This window comes from Varroa destructor, unplaced genomic scaffold, assembly GCF_002443255.2.
Source record: "Varroa destructor unplaced genomic scaffold, Vdes_3.0 BEIS01000007.1, whole genome shotgun sequence".
NCBI classification, from domain to species: domain Eukaryota; kingdom Metazoa; phylum Arthropoda; class Arachnida; order Mesostigmata; family Varroidae; genus Varroa; species Varroa destructor.
In genome coordinates this window covers 31,720,249-31,746,216 of record NW_019211460.1, presented here as the reverse complement: position 1 = coordinate 31,746,216, position 25,968 = coordinate 31,720,249, and the positions used below count along the sequence as shown (strand labels likewise).

The 25,968-nt window shown below is 43.3% G+C and overlaps 1 protein-coding gene across 4 annotated transcripts; it reads left to right on the top strand.

Moving 5' to 3' along the window:
- Positions 1–1,429: 1,429 nt before the first annotated feature.
- On the top strand, positions 1,430–25,968 carry dpp (decapentaplegic morphogen). Of its 4 annotated transcripts, XM_022815372.2 has the most exons (6): positions 1,430–2,398; positions 2,645–2,729; positions 23,350–23,437; positions 23,586–23,823; positions 24,215–24,767; positions 24,927–25,968. In XM_022815372.2, the coding sequence occupies exons 2-6, from the start codon at positions 2,683–2,685 to the stop codon at positions 25,246–25,248; spliced, it is 1,248 nt and encodes a 415-aa protein (XP_022671107.1). In that variant the 5' UTR covers positions 1,430–2,398; positions 2,645–2,682; the 3' UTR covers positions 25,249–25,968. The 4 variants fall into 4 exon arrangements, with proteins under 4 accessions (XP_022671107.1, XP_022671106.1, XP_022671109.2 ...); XM_022815371.2 differs by having other exon boundaries at positions 1,432–2,729; XM_022815374.2 differs by lacking the exons at positions 1,430–2,398; positions 2,645–2,729 and adding an exon at positions 18,227–18,331.

Here is a 25,968-nt window from a genome sequence, read left to right as displayed (position 1 = left end):
TCTTGAATCAAAACATTTGTATTCTCTTTTTTTTTTGGCGATATAGATTCATCTGTCAGTGTCCATATGGCCAAATGTCTGCGAATAACCCTTCGTTGAGTTTACCTACAGAAGTATCCACTAACGGCTTAACAAACCGCTGAATGAATAAGACACAACGTGTCCCATTCACGAGGGTAGAACTAAGTCGGTTTAGATCAGAGAAAGGCCTAAGCTTTGCGCCACCCTCTTATCGGCTACAGGACCTTCTAGAGAGAAAGACGCTACGAATAACTACATAGACAACAATGAAAACAAGAGCGAAGAGGTCACCGAAAGCCTATGGATGTACCGCGAGAAAGCATTCGACGAATCCAACGGCGGGTTACGCATAGTAGGAGACAACGCTAACAGAAAATTGAATTAAAGGTTGAAGGAGAGATTAAGAGAGAAACATAATTTTTTTCTCGGTCATTTTTTTCGGGGCTGTTCTCAACGAACGTGCGTATGAACGCTTCAGAACGCTACCGAACGCCTTTGTTTCACCGATAATACGTTCGCCAGCTAGTCACTCTCTCGAATCTGAAAGGAACTATTTTCTCTATTTTTTTATTGTTTCTGTTTTCCGTGCATACGATAATACGTCCTTTGTTCCGGATGCCCTTTGTCTAATTGACGCATATTATTTATTATTGGTTTCTTTTAGTTTTATTTTTCTTACTAAAAACTGACTTGGGACAAAAATTGATGTGTGCTCTTCGTAGGTTGGTCCATTATATCTATTCGCAATGGTTAGCCTCTTACGATAACGAAGGCGTTTTTATATTACGTTTTTCGCTGAGTAAATGGTTGCGCTAATCAAGCGGGTGATGGTATGCCATCGTAAGCTTGCTCTGCTTATGCCAGTTCTGGTTCGTGTACTGCTGCGCTTCAAAAGAATTTGTACGGTGCGATTGTCTTCCATATATCGAGTATTTTCATATAAGAGGTCGAAGCCTATTTCTGTCGATTTTGAAAGGTAGCAGCAACACTTTCCCTATTCTTCTGATGGCCCTGACGTCGAATCGTAGCGAGAAATGCCATCAAAAGTTGATCGAAGAGTGAAAAAACGTAGGCAAATTTTGGGCTTTCTGCGCAAACACTGCTACCGCATAAACTACTAGAACAAGATCCCCTAAACCCAGCCGGTTCAGATTTACCTACAGTTCTAGTACAGAAAATACATGAGCTCGATTATTTACTTTTCATATAAAAAAAAAATCGATTTTCTCAATTTTAGACAAGAGGACATGGGTACTTTCGCAAAAAAGCACTTCGTAATTGAACATCTCTAAAGCCCCATCGGCGGCACAAACGGGCGAAAGACACAGCCAATACACTGATCGGGATAGTTAAACTTTCATTGTTTATTTTCTTTTCCCATTTTTCAACTTCGTCTTGCGACAAATATGTTCATCCGTTCACCTTCATCAGCAGCAGCATGATCATTGCTGCCATTTCGCAGTGCGTCAATTGCCATTTACTTCTATGACGCCACTGCCGCCACCTGGTGTCATCAGCAACGGCGGCGGCGGCGGCGGCGGCGGCGGCGACTACTACAGTGATCACCGACACCGGCAACCACCGGGCCCGACGACGGGCTGACCGGCTGACTGGCAAGCTAGACAAATAAAAGGCAACGAGTCACCGCAGCGAGTCTATCTATCGTGCTCTTTCTCCTCTCCCAACCGGCCGCGAGATGATTCCTAGGTGCGCCACCTAGCGGACAGGCCGTGTTAGCGCGCACTCGTAGAGCTCGGTCCGTCGTTCTTCTACCCGCGATCGAGCCGCGAGCACAGGGCGTCTAACGATTGGTACGATTCGGCTCGTGCGCTTGCTGGTGCTGCGGCAGATCTACGTTAGACCGATTGCAATTGCTCCTACTACAAGACACGATCCAGCGCACGGTACAACGAAGCGACAGGTTCGCGGCGCATACTCGCAGCTAGATAAAGAAACGGAAGCGGGCGACGACTAGCCCGAAAAACAAACGCACGGTTGGACGGGCGGGCGGGTGTTCTCGTGCACCGCGAAGAAAATACGCGCCGCCAATAAGAACGGACGTCTAATGGCGATGAGTATTTCTGCGCGCTGCGGCAAAATCATTTTGCGTCTCGGTGCTTGTTTGTCCATCTTCTACTGAGCGACCCGCGCATCGCCACCGATTCCGGAAAGAGGCCTGATTATAGTTGATGGGCCATGTTTGCCAGGTCTTTCTTCGTTTGAAGTGAATATGTGTGGGACTATGCATTTTTGCCTCCTGTAGCTGCCGCTTCCGCTATTGCTGTTCCTATGAGAAATGTCCTTGTCATCACTGAGCGGTGCGTTGCACACGGACTGCCTATCGAAAAATTGAAGAAACGATGATTAGCTCGTCTTTGTGAGTAATTAATAATAAAATGTGAATAGAGCCATCACTATCATGTGAGTGAACCCATCTGACGGCGCGGATACTGAACAGATACAACTATTAAAAATAGATATATATGTAGATATATAGAAGGACAGAGAGTGCGTGAATGTGAGTTAATTGACACTGGATGATTTCTGTACTGTTTATCTCCGCGAAGCAAAGAACCAACGACGCTATTTTTACATATTGTTAGTCTCATTCATTTTATTGTAGTGGCGTCGTGAGGGCGCGTCGACGGACAAAAGTGCACGATGCCGCGACCGTGGCGAAAGCCCCGTCTCATTCTGTCTACGTGTGTGTAAGTATATTTAGAAAACTCTATATAGGCGTATTATAATATCGATTGGCCTAAGTAATTTAGCGGTTTATTCAGCATGAATTTGCGCTCTTCGTACGTCCGTAATAGATGTGTGGTTAGGACAAGACTTAAACGAAGAGGGCCAGCAACGGTGTCCCTGATACTGCTCCTATAGTAACTGCCTTCTAGATATTACTTTACAAGAACGAAAGGCACAGGCGTGGCTGCTGCGCCTGATGTGACTAAATTCGTTGTGACATGATCAGTAGCGTGCAATGACTGGCACAACGTTTTTGCAACAAAGGGCACAGCCGTTCGATAGACTGATTTCATAGATTTTTTCCTTCCTGTATATCGAACAGATACAGCTGTGGTTAGCCATTCGACCTTAAAATAGGGCTTCCATAGAGAGTGAATTCTTTCTATTAGGCGAAGTTTGATTGTGTTACGTCATGAGTCTAGCGCTTTTAATGCTACTAGTCTTGAAATTCAAAGAAAACTAAAAACAACAGTCTGATTTGATTACGTTTTAAACAAAAGGAATATACCTAATGCGTCTGTTATGGGTTCTCTGTGTGCCGGCTGATGTGAGGTCCCAAAACACTAGGTAAACCTTGCAACAGATTGTGTCGTTGTTTGGAGCTTTGTTTTTTCTGAACTTCTATGAATGGTATTTTAGTTGCAATACGCCCCAGTTCGCTGACACCGAAGCTGGCCATTTTTTCATGCCGATGATTCATTGCAGTAGAAAACCCCAAAAACGCCTTGCACCAAATAGCCTTTTGGAAAATCGATAGATAGTCACACTGTCGTCTTTCGCCGCGGCAGCTACTGCTCCCAGATTCTACTAAGGGAATTATAATAACAACTCATAGATTAATCGATATAGTTAATAAAATAACGTGTCAGAGCGAAATTAACCTATTAATCTATATTAATCTAATTATAAACTAAATGTAATTGATTTCTTTTAATGTAAGCGTATTTAAATAATAACTAGTTGGCATGAAATTTTTTCTTCTGTAAATATTTGAAGATATATATGCACATTACTAACGTTATAGATAGCAGTTGCCATGAATTTGGATGGCTGATAAGACCAAAGCTTACTTGACGCAAATAAGAGTTTAGCGACCGTGCTCATACGAGGCAGGAGCCACTGTCCATTTGATTCTGATTTTGATTTCCAGATGATTCAGGACTAAGTACATAATGTCGGTAGTAACAGAGGTAAACGATACAATTGAGATGCGCGAGGCGTCACATAAAAAATCACTGTAGATGTCCGCTTCATAAAATGTAGAAACATTGTTTGTCATATAATGAGTTGCATACGTCTTCGAAAGGTGTGTGTGCATAGGGTATATACACCTGTTATTTCCAATCTGGCAAAAGGGTGTAGGCCGAAAATAGGCCACCTATTACCACTGCGAAAACATCAAACTTGCTCAGATAGAATCGTATGTAGCGTGCATTGGCTATGTGAGAAAAATACGTAGTCAATTGTAGCTATCTATATTATTATCATTATTATCTACAGTCTACTACGATATGTAGTTATCATAAGAGGCAAAAAGTCGCAGAACAATATAGTTCGTCCGTTTGATTATATATCCTTTCTAAAATATTAGTCGATGCACGCTCTCTAGTTTATGTTGCGTAGCCACGAAGTTACTGAGGGGAAACTCTATATTTTATACTGTTCATCGAATTGGCCTCTCATTTCTAGTCCTGTAACGGGAAGCTTTTCGTATGTCGGCTGAATTGATTTGGTTTCTGGAACGCACGCAAATAAGGTCGGCCGACGCCGCAACAACGTACGGGAGTAAAGTCGGTTGTCGGCTGACGTGTCAAAAACGTAGGTACGTACGTAAGATGCGCCGTCGGCCGATGTCGCAACGAGGCACGTAAATATGGTCGGTTTTCGTTTCTGGGACGCACGTAAATGTGCTCGGTTTGTCAAATCGACTGGCTTATTGACTCCGCTCGTGAGATGTCCGAAGTAAAGCTTTTGGTTAAAAAAGCGCCTGAAACGCATTTTACCGCATAAGGCATAATGAACGCGATCCGGTTCCTGGGACGTCGTTGGCAACACTTTCAGTCAAAAAAATTAGTTTAAACGGATTTTTACTGTATGAGGAGAGGTGCAACATTCAAATATTCACCCTTTTCTTTGGGTATAGGCAATGTATTTCATTGAGTTCGTCGGTATCTATCGATGGCTGCAAGGGGCAGTATCTTTAAATAGAACCCAATGTTGAATTTTTCCTGCTGAAAGACCATTTACGAATCGAAGACTGAAACTTAAATATAGGAATAATAGTTACATTTCAATCTAGCTCGTTAAGAGTTTTCAGTCGATACAAAAAAATCACCCCCCCCCCCCCTGCGCATAGGCCTTTTAGAAAAAAAAACACTCAAGATTGGTTATTGGTTTGTTTTCATGCTGAAATATGCGTTTTTCACTTTAGGGGGGTTATGCAACTCACCGAGGCCTGTCGACCGGTCTCAAGAAATCCTGTTAAAAATTTTTAATTGTGTGTAAAAAAATATTATCAATGATATTTTAGGAAAAATTTGTTTACTAAAATGTTCGCCACGCCAACGGCTCGAACTTTCAAAACTGATATTCACAGAAAGGAAATACTGAAAAATAGTTTAAAAGCTACACGGGAGGGAACAAGTCGCGCAATACTCCCTTCGCTCTGTTAAAGTCAAAACAGTCGGTTTGTCAAAATTATTGATTGGCAGTAAAAGAAAACTGTGAAGAATATATTTTTTTTTCTTTATTTATCTAAAGATAAAGCCAAATATCTATTTGGCTTAGAATGTATTTTCGAAGGAAAAGTTCGACATAACATCGATGTAGCAGATGTTAAAACTTGCCAACTGACAATTATCGAAAGTTTATATTATTTGGTCGATTTATCGAAACTTATCGTACGACACCGAGGCAAGTTACATGGTAAAACGGTGCTTTTCAGAAGGTATTTTTAGCATAAACATGCAGATTTAGCTGCATATACATATTAACAATTTCAGCTCGCCTTGTCAAGACCTACTATTTAACACCATAAAAAAATATATATATATAGAGCCTTAAATAAATTTTCGGCTCTCACTTTGGCACGATAAGTGGGGAAGTAAAAAAAAGAAAATAAAGAACAAGCCATTCTTAATAGAAGGATACTCTATAAATAAAGAAGACAAGCAACGCTAGACCGCTGAAAATGGCTTTCACGAAAACGGATCTCATTGTCGGACAGACATTAACAGCAGAACTGAAGACATTTAGCTTATTTGTTAAGTATGATGGAACGATACGAGGTCTCGAAGGGTAGAGATTACGTTTCCGAATATACAATCAATTTTTATATGTGTATGATAAAACAGTCGTGAAAAAACGTTGTCCCTACTTCAAGATTTACTTCAAGATAAAACGAAAGCAGTAATCATCTCGCCCAATGCCTATGAAGGCTGTTTTGTAAAGCGTTTGCTTATGTTACATTAAAATAATTCTTTAAGTATCTGTGAGAAAAGACTGCGCTATAAAAGTATTTACCTACTGACTTTCCGACTCCCCGCTTCGCGCAATACGTATTAAGTCCTATGTAGGTAACATTACGTGCTAGTCAAATTGTTGACCATCCTGTTCCTAAATCTCAGCAAAAACTAGCGAGTCCACTAATGCTATCGGATTAAAGGGATCGTTCCTCAAACATAAAAAAATTTCACAAACATCTGCGTCAGTACCTTCCACGAGGCCCGTGTTTCAAACACCTAATAGACCCTTAAAATTTCAGCGAATCACCATTCTCGCAAAATGATTTTGTGCTTGCGAACCTTTTCTCTAGATGCTCCTTTATCTCGTATGCGTTTAGAAGAAGGAGACATCCTGTTAATTGCTCTGATTTTAACAGCTGCATGATTTTGTTGAAAGCTCGAGATAGAGCATTTTGTTTTCATCATTTCGACCTCGACAAAAAAGAAGCAACCCAACAGGTAGAGGAATACCATGTGATTTTTTTTACGGCATAATAACGATTTGGTTGCATAGTAGATGATTGATTGATAATGAAACTATCATATTGGAGCTATTATATTGGAGGGGGCATCTTGTAACAGCGAATATTTTTATCTACAGTCGTCCTTTCAGTTTACTTTTAGGACACATATTAGGATCAAAAATTGATTTCAGCGATGGCCAAGAGCGTCTCGCAGTTCAGTGAACCAATCAAGTTTGCTTCAAAGTACTGTAACTCTACAAAGAAATACGTTACTCTTCTTCATGCTCATGAAAAGTCATGCTCTTGCGTCATTTTGACAACGTATTTTGTCAATAAACTTGTAACGTGAAAGTGACACGGTACGAGACGTATGCAATGGTAAGGTCTGTACAAGACATCTATTCTACTGGCGACGTATAGACACCTCTGTAGTATTTGGGCTTATGGCAGAAGATAGCATTTTGATCGGGAGGACGTTAATAAAAGAAAAAAAGATCGTCACTTCAAATGGCATAGCAACCAAAGTTCAATCGCTGTACATTGACACTTAGTTTTTTTGACAACATTATAGATTAATGCGCTGTCCTGTTATTCGCAGGAAGGCGTTGGCCGGAAGCACTTTATCTATAACCTACATATGATTCCATACGTATTTTTTTCTATCCATTCTAGTTGAGCAAGCCCTGACCTTCGTATTGATGTTTTTAGGCTTGAATTGTTAGTACACAGGAGGGTTTGTGAGCGGTTTTATATGGGCCTATTTTCATCTGTCGGTTGATTGTTCATCATTTCATCAGTGCAACGCTGGCTAAACGTTTACCCCTTGTCAAGCTTGGACTCATATATGGTCTGGGACGACGGTGATGTTTGGCCTTCAGCCATGCTTTTGTCTAACAACGCCCTTATATGATTAAGTTTGCTATGCTGTATGTATACCTTCCGTCAAGCGCCATTGATCTTTCCACATAACTTCGCTTCGAAAAGAGCATTCACACAAACGGCTTCCATCGAAGCCGACGCTGCGTGTCACCTTGCGGCCGCATGCGTCTACAATGACGGATACTCAATGACACCATAACAGGGACGCCGACGTCATGAGAACCTGTTAACCTCTATAATTGGGTTCTGCTGTGTCGTCTGGTGTTATGGTTGCTTTTTGTCATAAACGTTATTTCTTTTCATAACTGACTGTTGTAGCCGACGCTTTACGGTTTTTTGTATTTTCACACTTTAGCCAGATATCCCCTAAGATCTTATTGACCATTGAGTTGAAGGATTGGGATTATTGAAGAGTTGGCGCCTGAGACCTTTACGCATGGCGGAACAAGCAGCGAACGTTTTGCTATCGAGGGAGTTACTGTTGTTTGCAGCCTACCTTGAGTTCTTACTAAGGCTGCAGAATCTAGGGTATCTGAGACGTTCTCATGCCAATCTCTGTACAAAAAACATATCTAGTTTGAAATTGATCTCAGCCAGGCAGTAGCCTATTGTGATCGTTGCGTTGCATCGTCGCTAGGCCCGCTATACTGTGAAATAGCACGTAACTGGTTCAACGACCACTGCCCCGTGCTGAACGATTCTCATGCTTGCCGAGACTTCATAACCAGCGGAAGCCATATTAGTATTTTGTCATGGTATGTCATCTATATGCAGCCAAAGGAGCTGCAATGCTGACGGCGTCGTTGATGCTGGTGACAGTTGGGGGATCGTAGAAGTAGCTTCGTCAAAAGTAGTTACGAGAAACAGCTATTCCGTTATTCTGATGGCACTGTTCAACGGTGATTCTAATGGCGCTGCTGCTTCTTCTTCTTCTTATGCTGTTCATCATAAAGAAGATGACTATGACGACGACGACGACGGCAACGACTACGACGACGATGATTCTAGCGGTAGCGTGGTGGTCGAGATTCGGCTCTGGAGATTGCATGCAGGGCAGCTAACGCCACAATGGCGAACAGATTACAACCACAATGCCGTTGTGGCCTCCCTGTGGGGGGTCTGACGTTTCTTGGCGTTCGCCGGCGCCGGTGTGCGTCCGTTTGTTAAGCGGCTGCTACTGTTACGAACGTGGCCACCTCGATGCCGCCACCACCGCCGCCGTTACCGCCGCCGCTAAGACGGCCACCGGGCCTGCGTGTTCGTCATGTAATAGTCCTTTATGGGTATCGACACGTGCGTCGCTGTATCTCACTAGAACCGTGTGTATGCGTTCAACTCTGTGTGTAACTCCGAGTGCTGCTCCCGCTGTAAGCGGTAGCAGATCGGCCACAACAGAAACCATTTCTCTGCTGACATTTGATGCTCTGCGCGAGCGGTAAGTCAACAATGGAAGAAATAGTCAAATGGTTTAGATGGCTACCAGCCGTCGCTCACTCGCTTGTTCTACTCTACATACTTTTGCGTTGCAACAGCTAGCGGCTAAATGGGACGGGGCTCAGCGACGATAGCTATTACGATCTCACACGAAGTTTGTAACGGCAACGGCAGCGATCTCATCACATTCTACAATATCACCATACGACAGTATCAATCTGTTAGCACCTAGTCGCTAGATGCTAAACGCTAAAGGGCCATACTCATAGGCTTCTAGAAGCCTGCTCGAAACTGGCTAAGGAGTATTGCGCAGGGCGTTCTTGCTATAGTAGTCGCTCCTGCCGCTGTCATCGTAGGAGTAACGATGTTCAGCGACGACGCATAAACAGCTCGGAATACTCAAACCCGCTGCTGTGTAGATGGGCTGGGATCTTCGCGTTTGAGATCTGGCCTGAGACCAGTCGGCCATGTCGGCTATCTTATTGTTTGTTCTGCTGCTGTTACTGCCAACACATTGGCAACGTTGCAGATGCCCACTCCCTGACAGAATTTCATCGATTGCTTTGGCTCTCAATCAATCTTCTGACAGAGCACAGAATACCAGCACGAATAACGAAATGAATTGGTGATAACTGAGTGATAATAGACCAACGGCGGCAAGGTGCACTTACATACGTAAACTGTCTGTCGTCGATTACATATCGTGAGCCAAGCACATACGTAAATATTATAAGTAAATAAAATCGTACGTAAACCGTCTTATTTCATTCGCAATTTCCAAACGAGCATACTTAGCAACATCAATGCTAAGCGTGCCAAGCTGACGGTAGAATTTTCGGAAGACAGTCGTCTGTGTTGATCCCCGTCACGGGGTCATCCTGTGGCAGGCGGGATTTCCGGAACTGTCTACCATCTGTCTCGGACGTTGCAAAGGGCAACTCAAACATCTTCATCCGCCGACTGCTTTCCAACGCCAGAAGTCGATCGGTAAAGGCTTTATTATTTGATATCAGCCAATCAATTTTCGCTTGAAAACGACTCGAATTATATCGATTGCATAAAATCGAGGCGGGATGAAAAAACATGCACGCGTGTATAGTGGCTGCGTTAAATTTGCCACTTTATGTATTATAGAAATGATGGGTGAACTCGTTACCTCCTTTGTCGTGCCCTATGATTCGTGCATCTGGGCGGCTGGGTCTGTTGCCGCTTGTCGTTGTGGGCGTTAAGATCGCCCAATTCGATATGATGTGAGCGTGTTGAAATTCGTGGCGCTACCATGTGACTTCATTCAATTATTGTGCTGCTAGGGGGGCTGTGACTTCCATTGCACCAATCCCTTCCACCGTATGTATATGATGTTTCCAGTGCGAAGAGCGCAGGCAATACAGCGTTTTTGAATCTTCCTGTCGTAGCACTATTTATTAGTTTGTTGCGTATCTTATAATTATAAATGGTTAATCAGCCCTACGCAACGAAGTCAATATTCCCAGATACTCGGTTCAACAATTGGACGTCTGGGCCAATAACGGGCTGTTTTGTAACGCTCCCTCTGGCTAGTTACTTTGCTGTTCCTTTGGGTTGTCTATATCACGAAGGTCTATTGTCCCCGAACGAGCTGGTACCAAGAAGACTAATCCGTTCCTCGCAGACGGAGTCCCAGTAGCGGCAATGGCGGCTGGTTTAGCAGAATGCGCGAAAGGCCAGCATCGCGGCTACTTCTTTTCCAGTATATATACCTAAACTACGTGCATAAAAACCAGATATTCCTATAGTCCTGGGTGTATTTAGCATTGGTTTTGCAAGGTTTTTGTCAATAATCGTTTCTTAGACCAACCGAGAGACGACGAGTCTCGCTGAATCTCGCACTGATAGAGTTCAGTCGACGCTGTAGACATGAGCCGTATCTTCGGCCTTGGGCCGCGCCTAGCAGTCTGGCGCGTGCTGATGCGGGGTGATTCTGTTATTGATGCTGATCCTGGCTATTTGATCACTGATAGTTTGCAAGGCTGTTTGATTGTGTATCGTTTTGCGCTCCCATTGCTATCGTGCCATTGCGAGCGGTATGGAAAGCCTTACTCACAGTGAGGAGCTATACATATAGATATATTATATTAGATACTAGTGGTAGCAGTGAGCTTACCTCCTGTTTTCATGTTGTAAGAAGGCTAGCTTTAGCTGACGCCCATTTGGTTGCCTATTATTACCTCGATCTGTCTGGCACTTTCCGCGTCGTCTGAGTCTGTCGCCGGGTTTACAGCGGCCTGGGCGTCGCTGACCGCCGACTGCGATATGTTCAGTCAGCAAACGCCAAATCTAGCTTAGCTGGATGACAACTGCTAGATTCCTAACTCTAACGTAGCTCCTAGTTGGTTGACTGGCCGCAGATCCACGGATGAACTACGTTTGTACTATCAACAAATATCACGCCTATTTCGGAATTATGGGACGATAGGAACCGACAGGAAGGGGCAGCCGCAGCAGGCGGACGAAACTTCCCGAGGCCAAGTCAAACCGGAAAAATAAGGTATAAAATAGATGAGGTTATGCGGAAGTCGCTCTGTATCCAAGCGACGTCTATGCCAAACGCGTAACAAATGTACACTTGACAACTAAGTACGAGTAGTAATCTCGTCGTGTTCACACCTCGTGCTGACTTCAGTCGAATGTGTAGGCTTAAGCATTTGCTGAAGGTAGCCAGTAGCGACAAATAAAAGTGCTTTGATTACTGTAAACTAAATCTAAACCCTTTTGCTTCACTTACGTATGTTTGTGCAATTAGAAGCAGGGCGTGCTCCATAGCCAGCCTGTTTCTACTACACATGTTTATTTCTTGTCGTATCTCATACATGTAAGGCAATTTTCCTGCTCGTTTACTTCGTAGTTCTACATAAACCTTATACCTGTTCTAGCTAGGCTTCATTATATATATATAGTTGAGTAGTTCATTTTGACTCGTCGAACACCCGAAAGCGCATGCTCTTACGTAAGCTTAACACCTCATAACTGTTATGACCGCTCGACCACGTAACTTTCTACTGAAGTGTTACTGATAAACAATAATGTCTTCATCTGCAAGGTCTCGCAAGAAAAATAACACATTAAGTGACATGACAACTCACTCTCACACGCTTTAGGCGGACGTAAGTTCAGCTGATACGTTCCCACATAAAGATGTCTAAAACATGTGATCTATTAAAGAAAAAAATTCAATTTTATTCATATGAACCAAGCTTCCGTGAGACGTAGTTGCTACCACCGCAGTCAATAGGAACCTCGTCTGGTCCTATTTGCTGGTGACGTCCAACAGAGACTCTGCATTTGAAAGTCGAAGTATTAATTTATTGAATAGTAGCTCGTGACGGTTACCCGAGGCCCGACAAAGGCGACGGTGCCCAATCTCCAATCAACAAGCAACCCGAGCTTTCTCTTCGGATTGAATTAGTCACGCGTTCAGACATTATGCGCCGACGAGGTGCGATTACATGAGAATCTATTTGACGGCGGCGTACCGAGTGGGGCTTTATCAAGCAGTGTCTGCGACCGGTTTAAAACTCTTACGTAAAACAAGACTGCCGGAACGGTGCTGCCCGCAAACGGGGGCGTATTTACTTCTTGGCTCAGCCTCACTTTAGATTTTGCTTGTTTCATCGACATATCAATGGGGCTCTTCGCGGAAATAGCAACGAATGAAGTACGTCATAAATATAAATAGAAGTATACACAAATTTGTTGTGGATGCAGGATCAATAACATAAAAACCATTGACAATATCATTGACTAGTAAACTAACTTTACAGCGTTCAGCTGTATTAAATAGATGAGGCACTTAACACGCTAATATACGGATAAAGATCAGAACTGATCAAATTAGCCACGTTAACTTCTAAGAGTAGATAAATCTCTCTCTCTCTCTCTCTCTCTCTTTCTTTCTTTCTTTCTTTCTCTATATATATATATATATATATATATATATATACATGCTAGCTGCTTAATACCAAGATGTGATGTTGCTGGCATGCGATCTGGAACAAGCAGGTAGGCCGGTCTTCAACGAATTCGGAGTACCATGTTTGTTTCAGTGGTACTCGGTTCCTTAATAACAATCGCTCATATTAAGCCTACGTAAATCGTTAGGGACATTGAACTAAGATCTGCCAATATGCTTGATAATTATTTAAATCCAAAGCAGTTTGACACACATCTGATCGACATGTTTTTTTTGACCATGAACAAGTTCTATTGAACGCTAACACACCATACGAATATTATAGCGGTCATCTATCCGGAAAAGGGTTAGGAGCTATTCTCTAATGATTATAACAAGCTCGACCCGCTACCACAAACGGTCATGGCTGCTCGTAGCAAAAGAGAATTTCTATGTTTTAAAAGGATCTACTATATTTCGCCAGTGTTCCGGATCATTGTCGTATCTTCGTCGTGCATCCCGCTCATCTTTGCTTTCCTGTTGCTTTCCAAAAACAATCAATTAGACCCCAACGATGGGTTTGAAGCGGCGCTAGAGCCTGTTCGGCGTTTGGTTGTTAGGATCTTTTAGCCATAGAACAACGAACGATAGGTGAACTCCGTCTCGACTAAGTAGATGGGAGACGCTTTTGTTAGTTCGCCGCTAATCTACATTAGTCATTATTTGAGCAGAAATCGAGAAATAGAATTTCATCTCACCTATGTGGAACCCAACAGGGCACAGAAACACACTGGGCATGCTCCACTTGGCAACACAGTCTGTCAGTTGGTCACAGCTATAGCTCGTTCATTATACGAACATAACGTAGAGGTGTCGTGCAGATCCACAAGTTAGAAAGAAGGTACAAAAATCAAGCGATTACGTTAAGAAATTCTGAGCTCTTGTTGCATGCAGTGGCCGTGTAGGCAAAAAGTTTGCAGCTGGTCACGAATTAAAAACGATCCAGCCAACAGCTTAGTGTACACTGGTAGAGCGTATTGCGTTCACATGGCCGTCGAAACGTGGAGGCCTGAGTGGCGGCACGAAGGACTGCCAACAACGTTAAGTCCTATAGCATCTGCCTCAGCCCAGCAGCCGCAAGCCGGGTTTCCATGAGACTACAGCGTGCTTCGAAGTATGCCATATTTTGCCTACATGAAAGCCAATGACTCTCTTCTCATAACGAATCTGTATATACTCTATATAGAAATTATTCTATTGTTGCCTTCGGCGCCGCAACGTCTCCGATCTGATCCAGATCTGTGAATACGACAGGGTGCCGTGCACACTCTTTGTCTGTATATACTATGGGCTGTTATGTAGTGATGTTTGTGCTGTACCTGAACGAGTGAGGATTGTCGCTGGAAGGTAAATGGGCGAATAGGCGATGTCAGAGCCTGACTTGGAGAGGAGCCTCGGCCGGTATTGGTTAGCCTATGATGACACTGGTGGGGGTCAGAGGGTTCAACCGTTAGACGGGGACGGATAGGCTAGGCCGGATCGACCAGCCAAAAATGAAACTGAAAGACCGGATATTCAGCTGAGTGATCGAATTCCCCTTTAAAAAACTATTGCTGAGAACTGTCAGTTCCGAACAGCGCCACCAACGGCGGCAGATCGAAACGCCAATTTCTGTTCTGCGCAATCGTTTCTATACGCGTGTTGATGGCTGTCTATCTGTTGGCCGGTCGGCACGTATATTTTAATGGAGCGCTCCGCTTAGCGTTCATAAGACAGACCAACCACATTTGACGATTTTCAGCCGACACAAGCCGTGGCATGCATAGACCAGCGAACAAAGAAGCCCACCTTTGTTTTCGATTCAGGGGGACATCTAGATATCTTTAAGGACGAATGACTGATGGGAACCCAGAGATAATCTGCCAAAACGAAGCAGTAGAAGAAGACGGTAGCATTCGTGTTATCAGCAAACGGTTGCAGTTGAACTCATCTTTTTTCAGTTGTTGTAACCCCAATTCTGGCCTCTTCTTTTTCATCTCATTTCCTACAACCATATTACGTAGTTCTACCTAGGAGCAGATGGGTTTGATAAGTGTTATCTAAATAAGTTTAGGTGTGAAGAGCTGCGAACATAACGAGAAACGCAAAGCTGCACATTTTTACCTTTCAGTATCTGAGAATTTCGGGAGACTGTTTATGGCTATCTATTCAGAGATCATAGCTCAGAGCTGACCATTATTCTATAGAAGCTAATGACGATGTTGAGTACGGCGTACATCGCTCCGAAGTAATTGCAATAAAAAGTCTAATAACGAAACTCACGATTTGTTACGGTATGAGCTTGAACTATGGTTTATGGTGTGCTAGTAACATTAGATTCCTAGCATCTTGCGTAAGAGCTAGCTCTTGAGTTTTCGTAGACAGGAAAATTACTTTTGAAAACTTTTACTTAATAACTTCAACAATGAAGACAGAAAGGTTCAACTACTTAAGAAACGTGTTGGTCCTAGTGTACAATTCCGTATAGATGGTACTCGTGGACGCACAATTTTAGAAAACGGGTCCTTTCTTTGAACGACAGGTCGTAATCATTCACTCATCTCAAACCCAATTCATTCACGAGCAGCTTGAGGCTGTTAATTTCCGACGAAAGGTTACTTCGGTTCAAAGCGTGAGATGTGGCTGATAAGGCACTAATGAAAAAAGGACATCGCCATGATGGCTACCTATCGTCGCCTTTGAAGTCAAGTTCCCGTTTGATTTTGCTCTATTGAGGTTGAGTGTTTATCTTAACGAGATCTCCGGGAAAAGCTGAGCTGGTTTACTGCTTAGTTTGTTTTTTGCGAAATGCCCACTCTGTGCACTTAGAAATTTCTTAAGGAGAATCGAAAATCGTGTATTTTTGCCGTTCGCTGCATGAGATAGCCGTGTAACTATTCCAACAATAAATATTACTTTTTTTACCCGCATTTATTTGATGACCCGCACATCTTTTCGTGGATATAATTACGTATACTGTTAATTACGTATATATCACGCACGTGTAATAATGTTTTAATACCTTACCAAGCGTGTAATTATTTAACACACTACCAATCTAAATGAGCTCCTACGTGTTAGTATTAGCAAGCTTTAAGGTACATTATTGTGTTATCCTCAATAGCCTTTAAATCTTCCCTAGCGAATCTGCCGGCTGCCTATTGACGATAGCTGTTTGTCATGCGTCGCTGCTTCTTAACCTAAGATATGTGTCTGTTTACTTACGAAGCATTCAGACGTCAACAACTACTTCATTCAGCCCTTAATTGCTTCAATGAGGGAAATAGGCCGACGACGACCAGGAATGAGGTGAATGTTGAGGGGGACGAAATGGGTTTAGGGTAGGTGCATGTCTCAGGTTTCGTATGATCCCCCCACCGGACGGAAAGCATTTAAACGAGAGAACCTTTCTCTAGCTCACTTCCCCTCTCCTCGCGTTACTGAGTGATCAGAAGCGCGGCTGTCGCCAACCGGATTAACCTGGCCACGGTTAGCTCCGGCTATGTCTGCAGCCTGGCGGCCCGAGCGAAGACAGCACCAAAACGTTGGGTTTCGGTGCATGGGGAAAGCGATGCTGGCGGAACCTCGTCGGTCGAAGTCCGAAGACGGCAGCCGAAGATCGTCGCCAGTACGTCTGGCTGTTGTTGCTGCTACTGCTACGGCCTCTGTGTGTCCATTTGAACAAACAAACCAGCACAAATGCCGCGCCGGTCCATGGTTGGCCGCCTGACCGTCCTTCTCATCTTGACGAGAGTTATCCCAGAGATTGGTTAACAGACGGACAAACGGACAGACAGACACAAAAGCAGATCAGTGGATCGCTCCACAGATATCTATGTTCATACGTAGACAATTGTAGAAGAGTACACGTACGATCAAGCCAGTGGCTATCGTTAAGCTGCGCGACCACCGTGGTTACGGCTCTAGAAGATTGGATATGCGGATAGGAGCAGCAGCAGCAGCAGCAGCAGCACGTCGATGTATTGAAAAGTCTGATCAAATTCAGCTCTGCTCTGATGTTCGACAGTGGCCTTTCAATAGACCTCTTTCATCGTAAGTTTCGTTTTTCGTCTTAAGTCGTCGACATCGTGCTCATCTTGAGCATTTTTGTCTTCATCTTCCTCGTCTTCTCTACATCCTTAGGGAGTGCGAATTCTGCCTTCTCATCGTCATCGCAGCGACCATCACTAGATGAGGCTAGCTGTCGTCGCCATCCCTGTGACTTCATGTCTCGACGGCCACCACCAGCTCTACTAGCCCTGATGCCGAAGTGCACCAACGTATCTCAGCCCTTAATGTAGCGTACTGCCGCTGCTGCTGCCCATATTATTCTATCTCTGATGCTGTCAACTCAACCATCTCAATCCTATGACACGATGCGTGACCAGATGATGGTCACCAACGATAGTTAACTTTGTCTCTTTCCTTCTTACTATCACTCCCTATACGTGCTGACGTTCGGGCGACACGTTCTGTTCGCATTTCATAGATTGGTCTACGTATGTATGTGTTGGAAAGGAAGAGTTTCTATGCATCTCGTCTATGTAAGTAGGTGTCTGAGAAGAAGTGCACGTAGGTGTGAGTATAGTGCGTGGACGACGCAAAGGGAACGATTGTTCAAGCCTGGATCGGCTTTGGTGGACGATCTCCGGTCTTAGGCGGTACGAATGCTGATCGCCATACGGTCAAACTACAAGAAGTTCAACGTCGTCTCATTTGCGGTGTCGGCATCAACACTGGCTTTCTCGTTCGTAGTTGTCCTACTGCTGCTGGTGCTGCTGCTGCTGTTGCTGTTGTCGCCGTCGTCGTCGTCGTCGTCGTCGCCGCCGTCGTCGTCGGCGCCTCCGTGTGAGGTCTCTGGTGGGCGGAGTCTGTCTCTCTGCCGCTGCTGTTAAACAAACAAGGTGGAGCTTTCGTACGTCTTCTACCTTAAGTAGGCGGAAAGGAGCCATCATCGACCAACAATAACGAGCAGCAATTGTACGAGTAGGTAGCAAATCCTACGGCTATCTGCCCTCTCCGTAAATTTTCGTCTCATAATTGTCTCTATTTGAGCCGAGAGCCAACCTACATTTTCGACTGGGCCTACCGATGAAATGCGGCATGGGGCATGCAGCAAGAGGGGTGGTCCGCTGATGACGGTGGTGGGGGCCGTGGGGGCAGTAGTGGACAGTCGCTGCATTAGACGACACAATATACAGGATATCGAAGTGAAAATATACCAGTTAGACGATGATGTCTGAGGAACAAAGACGTGATTCCACGCAGCAGATTTGGCTAGTAACACATTCGCTAGGGATGTGGCCTATACTCGTGTAAGTGAGAGAAACGTATTGTGTAAATTAAGTGTGCGGTGTATAGCTTATGTATAGCACGTTTCGTGATAGTCTAAAGCGGCTCTTCAGAAATCGCTAGGAGAGGGCTGTCAACTACCGAATGGGCAAAGTTGGTTGGTGCGATTGATTAACTTTAGTCTTTCTAGATGTAGAACTAGACTTTCCAATGTTTATCGGTTTGTTCTGTCTTTTATGTTAGCATTAAGTCAACAACGTGGACCGAGGGATGACAACGAATTTGTCAAATTTCAAAAGGCATTATTTTTGTTACTGGGAGTACTTAGGGGCGTCACTTTGTAAAAGACCCCAATAATACAACCTGTACCGTGAACGTTTTAACTTATCTACGAACGAAATACGATACGAAAATAAAGGACAACAATGGCCCGTACTTCGTAGACTCGTGTCAAATAGCCATGTTATCTCTGTTCGAAACCAGCTTGTTCCAATCATATGAGCGCCTTCTGATTCCTGACTATCTCATCTTTTATCTTTCTTAGTAAATTAATCTATGATCTATAAACTCTCTTCATACAGGAACTAGCTGCCTACCACCTAAGCCTATCTACGTACGTCCTGTGATGGCGGTACATAAGAAAAGCGCTTCACTGAAGGCCCCATCTAAATGGGCAGTAAAATAGATAAAAATAGCAGGAGATAGACAAATGGGTGCTATTAACGGCCGATTTAAGCGTTTGATCACGATACACAAAACGAACGCAAGGTGGCGGGCTTCTCACATTTAACTATAAGATAACGTCCTGATTGGTTTAATGGCTCGGTTTTCCTTTCTAATGAAGCCATTATCAGATGGTGGAAGTCCTCGCCATTCGATAAGTGTAAGAAAATTAAAATGGTGTTACACTCCTCTTTGTACCCCAATATACAATATTTGCTGTGCTACCTTGCTCCTAATAGGTCAGACAGCTGACTCTCTGCCTTCAAAGCCAGGAACTACTGGTTCGAGTTCTTCGTAAGACACGTTTCTTAAGTATAAAAAAGAATCCACTCGTGTCGGACAAATAGGATATTGTAGGTCAAAGATATTATATAAAAGATTATTATTACAGCTTCTACGGGTTTCCAGGTCGAAGTCTACCTAAGTAAATTTCTATGGAGGTCGTATACGATATTCTCATTCGGCCATAAATGCGACATTTTATGGCAACATATTAATTGCTCGGGTGGCACCGACGACGACTCGTTAGTGACCACCGCTATATTAGAAGTGAGAAAAATTAGCTTTTCTCGTATGTGAGTTTCGGAGTACATCGTCATTGTATACAGACCACGTTGACCTAGCTACGTAGAAACCCCTCGTACTATTTCCGTCATTACTATTATTTTTGGTCCTTTTGTATGATTAGTAGCGGATACAGAGTTATTTATTGAAGTTATATGAACTTGTACTCTTGTCTCAGTTATCTGTCTGTGTGTGACTCTACGTGCGACTAATACAATGCTTAACAGCGGATCTCTTCATCGATATCATGTCTTGCAAAAATAATGTGTAATGTAAAAAACAAAAATGTAAATCTAATGATCTGTCGAGGATATAGGCTATAACTTAAATGTGGACAACACTAACAAAAAAACGTACCGCTCATTTTTTTTTGACAGAGCATACGAACAAACATGAATGTTATTTTTTTTTTTTTCGTTTTTTTCTGCAAAACGGAGGTATTTTGGTCAGTGCAGTTTAGACAGTTAAATATATCATTCGAAATTTGTCCTAATTGTTACTCTTTGTAATCCGCTGTAGGGCATTCTTAATTGTCGTTCTCAGAAGTGTGTCTCAAAGCGTCTATTTAATTGGAACGAGTGCCTCTTGCAGACGCTGCATTTTTGTAATTTTACTCGTGTCACGTCTATAGCGACGTGACGGTAACGCTTTCATGACTACTCTAGTTCGGGCCTAGTACATAAGTATCGCTGTAAAAGTGATCTATGAACTTTGGTCATTGTTTGTACACACCTCTAAGAATTATCTATGCGTACTAGATGCTTCTCTGATAGATCTTCACTCGAGAATCAGAAGGACCATATTGTTTTTTTAGCAGATGTGTATATATAAAAGCTTGCTACGACGACCGCCAAAGCACACCGCATTTCAGTAACCCAATAGACATTTACGTATTTATTGTTCGGCGTTGGCAAATCATAATAGGGTGACTCCCCAGTCTCGTAATCTCTCTCTGTAATCTCGATAAGGTCTATAGAGGTCAAATTCGATGAAAAAAAATCTGCTTCCTGATAAAATACATTTATTACGTCGATTAACGTTTGCACGCAAACATCACAAAAATGAGCACTGTGAACCCGCACATCAGCCTGTACTACAATTGCATATACGGACCAACTTCAGTTAGAATATGCTGTTAATCCTACCCGTCTACATGTTGGCGAAAGATGATATAACTTTTACCTGGATCTACTAGTCAGGTTATACCGGCGCAAATGAACGTATCATTGTTTCTCCACCATCTAAATAGGGCCTAGCATCATAGAGCTTGGCCTGGATAACAGATCGATCTTGGTGTGAATGTACTTCGCCTCGATCCCTTCATAGTGATGCATTTGACGTTCTACGTTTCTATATTAGCCGATGCACAACATCAGCGTGCGTTAAATTGCCCGCCCATTTTCGGCGCCACAGTCGCCGTCGTGCGGTGAAAACTTGGGAAGTTTGCATACAACTCAACTAGTGACAATTGTATGCATCTTCATTATCCTTTTTGTTCGTGTAGTACTCGACAACAGCGCTTCACTTATAGACTATGTTGACTTGAATTGTACCTGTCGCTGTTCGTCGTAATGATTATTTCTTTTTTTTTTTTTCCACCAACCGAGCAAGTCGTTCACTGTTGTAGACTCGTCGGTTTACCCAGTCGCGGATTCTTCATCTTATTAGATTTTTGCCTGGCGTTGTCTGTGTCGGGCATCGGCGTGTGGCCATTATCACCAGCAGCGGTGTTGACAGTTTAGCGTTGGCCTAGCTCAGTTTTTCATCCTTGTATGTCGCTAGCGGCAACGGCCTATAGCGGTAATCGCAGCGCGACTAGCATCGTTGCGCAAAGTCCGCCGCGCTTTCGCAGTGACACCGGTGTCCGATGTCGCTAGATTTTTCACGAGACGGTCTGCGGCGTCCAGTTGGTCCGTCAGTTTCGCTGATGCGGCAGCGGCCTCACTCGTTGACCGACTGATAGGCTAAACAAGTGGCAAACTGCTATAGCACGCAAAGATCGCTATAGGTCAAAGCTACAAGCGGCGGGTCAATCCCGTTACTCCCGCGCCGGTTCCTGCCGCTGATTACCTATTCTTGGTGTCGTCAGTTGAAGCCGTCATTAGTGGCAGTGTGTCATTTTGCGCTGCATAGGCTGCCGTGACGATCCCCGTCCCATAGCTCCCACAGTCGAAATATCCGCCCAGCAAAGCTTCGCAAGACACGTTGCACCAGCAGCAAAAGGCTTTCCTTTGCCGTTTTGTTCCCGCCTTACGCAACGGACAAAAAGAAGTAAGGTCTATTTATGCCTGTTTTGCACCCCTTCCAATTTCTGTCCGTTTATGTCCAGTGGAGGCCAAGGTGGCCAGGTATTGATGACAAATAAGTGTCATATCACATATAATAAACAAGTAAGATGTGACGTATCGTTCGCGCAGTCTCTCTCTGCTTACTCTGTTGTTAAATGAATGCCATTTCGTTGCAAATAGCCGTTGAAGTAGAAAAAGAGCTTCGATACGAGGGCGTGAAGGATTTAAGGTGTAGTCTTAGGCGACTGTCGCAATTTCTCTGTGAAGGTACCTCTTCCTAGCGCAGTCAACAACTTTGTCCTGCAACCGCGACGTCATAAGGGAGACAGACGGGTGCGGTGCTTGATACGGTACGGGTGATAAATTTTCCCAAAAACTACTAGATTGTTCCGATTTGCCTAGTCGAGGAAAAAATTCGTCTAGTCATATTCGTAATGACGATCAGTAATGACAAAATGCTGTTTTTTTCTAGTTTGCCCAATGAAAGAGTAAACCGCAGTCTTTTGTCAACGATGAATATGTAGACGATTATTTGTATCAACGAATAAAATGACTTTAAAATATTGAACCTTCAATGCAATGTCGTTCCTTCTATTCATCACGCACCTCTGTCAATATTCATGGCAGACTGCGTAGAACTTACAGACACTCTATGTGCTAGGCCTATTATTAAGCAGAAACAATTACTATCCTAAATATTAGAGTTTTTAATTAGGAAATTGTTTTGAAACACGCACCTTGATGGCATCTCTATAGATACGTTAGACCATGTGATTCGGTTTCAATCTGTTGAACGCGTATGGAAAAAGTTTGACTTTACATAACGAGCTACAGGCCTGTTAACTAACGAACTAGTGCGTTTTTTGTTATTGACTGATCTAAACAATGAACACACATTGAAAGTGTTCTTTATGTTACGACTTGCCGTAGGAAAGATACCTGCTCATCGCCAATTATGCTGCAGTTTCTTATCTATAAATGACGCTTTCGCTATAGCCCACATTCGAAACTACCGTAGTTTCGCATCTACTCGGTTGGCCCGGTCTACCATAACAAGGCATCCATTCTTAGCGTATTTTAACGCTGCGGTCCGTTTCGTCCTGTAAGCACGCCTCTCTTGAGCGCGGACCTTTCTTTTGTTTCGCACGTAAACAGTGTAATGATGCGGCGTTATTATTTCCGTCTATTTTTTCACAACTATCATAGTTCTGTTTAGGATCAGCAACGTTGTGATCTTGTGCCCGTCATGTTCCTGCATCTCATTACTGCACAATGCTTCTCCCTCAAATAAGCTTACTTAGCGCACCGGTTCTAGTGTTCAAAGTTTAGGACATTCTTGTCAACCAAACCAATATATCGTCAAACCTTTTCTGCTGATAGCTAAAGTAATGATTAAAAAACCCCGCCAATAAAAAATGACAGATATATTAAGCGTGTCTACTTATGTGTATTTTCCTATGTTGCAGATATCTGAGCGCGCTATTTGCAACAGCAAATTGTACTGATGCTTTGGGCGGCGTTGAGGAAGCCGTCAGCAATCGAGGGGCTTTAAATGTAAGCAAAGAATCTCATCCACAGTTTCAGTAGCGTATTTTTTTTTTTATCACAGAACGTATCTCGGTAACAATTCTACAAACACGCAACATATATATGCAATGAAAAAGTTGGTAATAAATTGATTTGGTTTCGCTGCAATTTCTAGTCCTTTCTGCGCAGTAAGCTTCAGGATATCATTGGAGCTTCGGATCCTGATGTACTTCGCCTGAAGCTCGGTGAAAGAATGCGCAGCCGGCGCAGTATTCCACAATACATGCTCGATTTGTATTTGGCGCAACATCGCTTCATGAATTCCGATCAACCTGGTGACGAAATTGCCATTGATCATCATCAAATCCTCACCCAGCAGCCCGTTGACACCGTGCGAAGTTACTTACATACGCGTAAGTAGATATGATTGAAAATCACTTATCACGACTGGATTATAGAAGCTTTATTTCATAGTAACACACTGGAAAAGTGTTGGTCGCAGCCATATGTTTAGCAACTTTTCAGTTCCAGCAGCGATGCCCAGACACTGTTCAATGGATAACTGAGTGAATTACGTTCGGTTGAAAGGCGATATTTAATAAACTGGATAGACAATTCAAGACATTGAGGCCCTAGGGCCAGTTACGTGCAAAATTAGGCATATGATGTCTCATTCTTCAACTTCTATAGGCGTTTAGCTTTGTAAACGAAAGGTATCTAGTGGCGCGCAAGTACAGCAATCGAAGCAAACAAACCTAACAGTTCATTAATCCTTAATCGTTCTATCAATTGTGTCTTTGATAGAACGGCATGACGAAGATCTCTATGGTATAAACCGAATTCGATACCAATTCAATATCTCAACTGAAGACATCGCCGATGAGGAGCGTTTCCTTGGAGCTGAACTTCGACTATTTAAGCCACGTCTCGACGATGTCGACTACACGGGCGAGGTGCAAATGATTCAAGTGTACGATATCGTTCGGCCAGCGACCCGCAAAAATCCCGACGCTATTTTACGATTGCTCGATACCAAACGAGTGCTTGGCAACACCGAACGTGATGCCTGGATCGGTCTAGACGTTGTACAAGCCGTCCAGCGCTGGAAGACTGAGCGAAATCACGGTTTATACGTTCAGGTATTTCGTGAGAGCGAGAATACCACTGAAGCTGTCGTCTCGCCATATGTTTTATTGAAGAACTTCCCTGGCCGAGTAAACGAGACCTCATGGGACAATCAGCAGCCGATCCTGCTTACCTATCACGCGAGCAAGAGCGACTCGAAACGACTATCTCTATTGAGGAATAAGCGAGCGGCCACGAGACATCACCGAAGGAAGAGCTACAACCGACAGAAGTAAGATTGGCGACTGATATTTCGTATTGCAAAGATCACTATCAGTACAAACAAACAAACAAACAAATCTATTGGTCTGTTCCATTGCTTTGCATACAAGTGTGTTAAATGTAAACCATTACCACTCAGTCCCTTGGCTTTGATTTTTTTCTTTCCCAGGGAGCAGTGTCGTCGGCACAGTCTGTACATAAACTTCAACGATGTGGGCTGGAATGATTGGATCGTCGCCCCACAAGGTTATAACGCTTACTACTGCCAGGGAAATTGTCCCTTTCCCATACCCGAACATTTAAACGGCACGAATCACGCCATCGTTCAAACGCTCGTCAATTCAATGCGTACTGGTGGAAACGGCGTGCCAAAGGCCTGTTGCGTGCCAACCGAGTTGACCCCTATCTCGATGCTCTACGTTGACGCGTACGAACGTGTCATACTAAAGAACTATCAGGATATGGTCGTTCACGGATGTGGTTGCAGATAAAATGTGTCTCAACGGTTGGCCAAGGAAGAAGTACTATAAGCCACGGAACGCATTAATCGAACCTAACTATAATCCTCTTGATCTGACTCGAATCTCTCCTACAATACGAGCACCTCAAACCCCCCGAGAACGCTCATTGCGACGAAACAAAAGCAATAACAATTAGTCGTTTCGCCGCGCGAATGACAGTTGTTGCTTTGGCGATATTTTATCGAAAATATTGCAAAGAGTGATATGATGGCGAAGGTATATATTATGCACTATGATAATACCGGCCATAGCATGATAACGAGATGACTGATGCGCATGTATATTTCTTTGTAAATTGTAGCAATACGGAGCTAGATAAACGATTTGGTGTAAATCTGTTAATCTATCTATGATGCTGTGACGTAAACATACTTTCTATACAAACATTTGCCTTTCTATTTTTTTGTACGGATTTCGCCAAACTGCATACAGTAGAAGACATTACTGTGACTATTTTACTTAATAATTACACTTCTCATTGAAGTAAAGTTACACGTATCAGCTGCTATATATATATATATACATATATATACATATATACATATATATATATATATATATATATATATACATATATACATATATATATATATATATATGAAAGAACAAATGACGAACGCACTGTACATAATTCCTTATTGCGTTCCTATGTAAGTATAAGTTAAATAAATGTGCCATTTAATATACAAA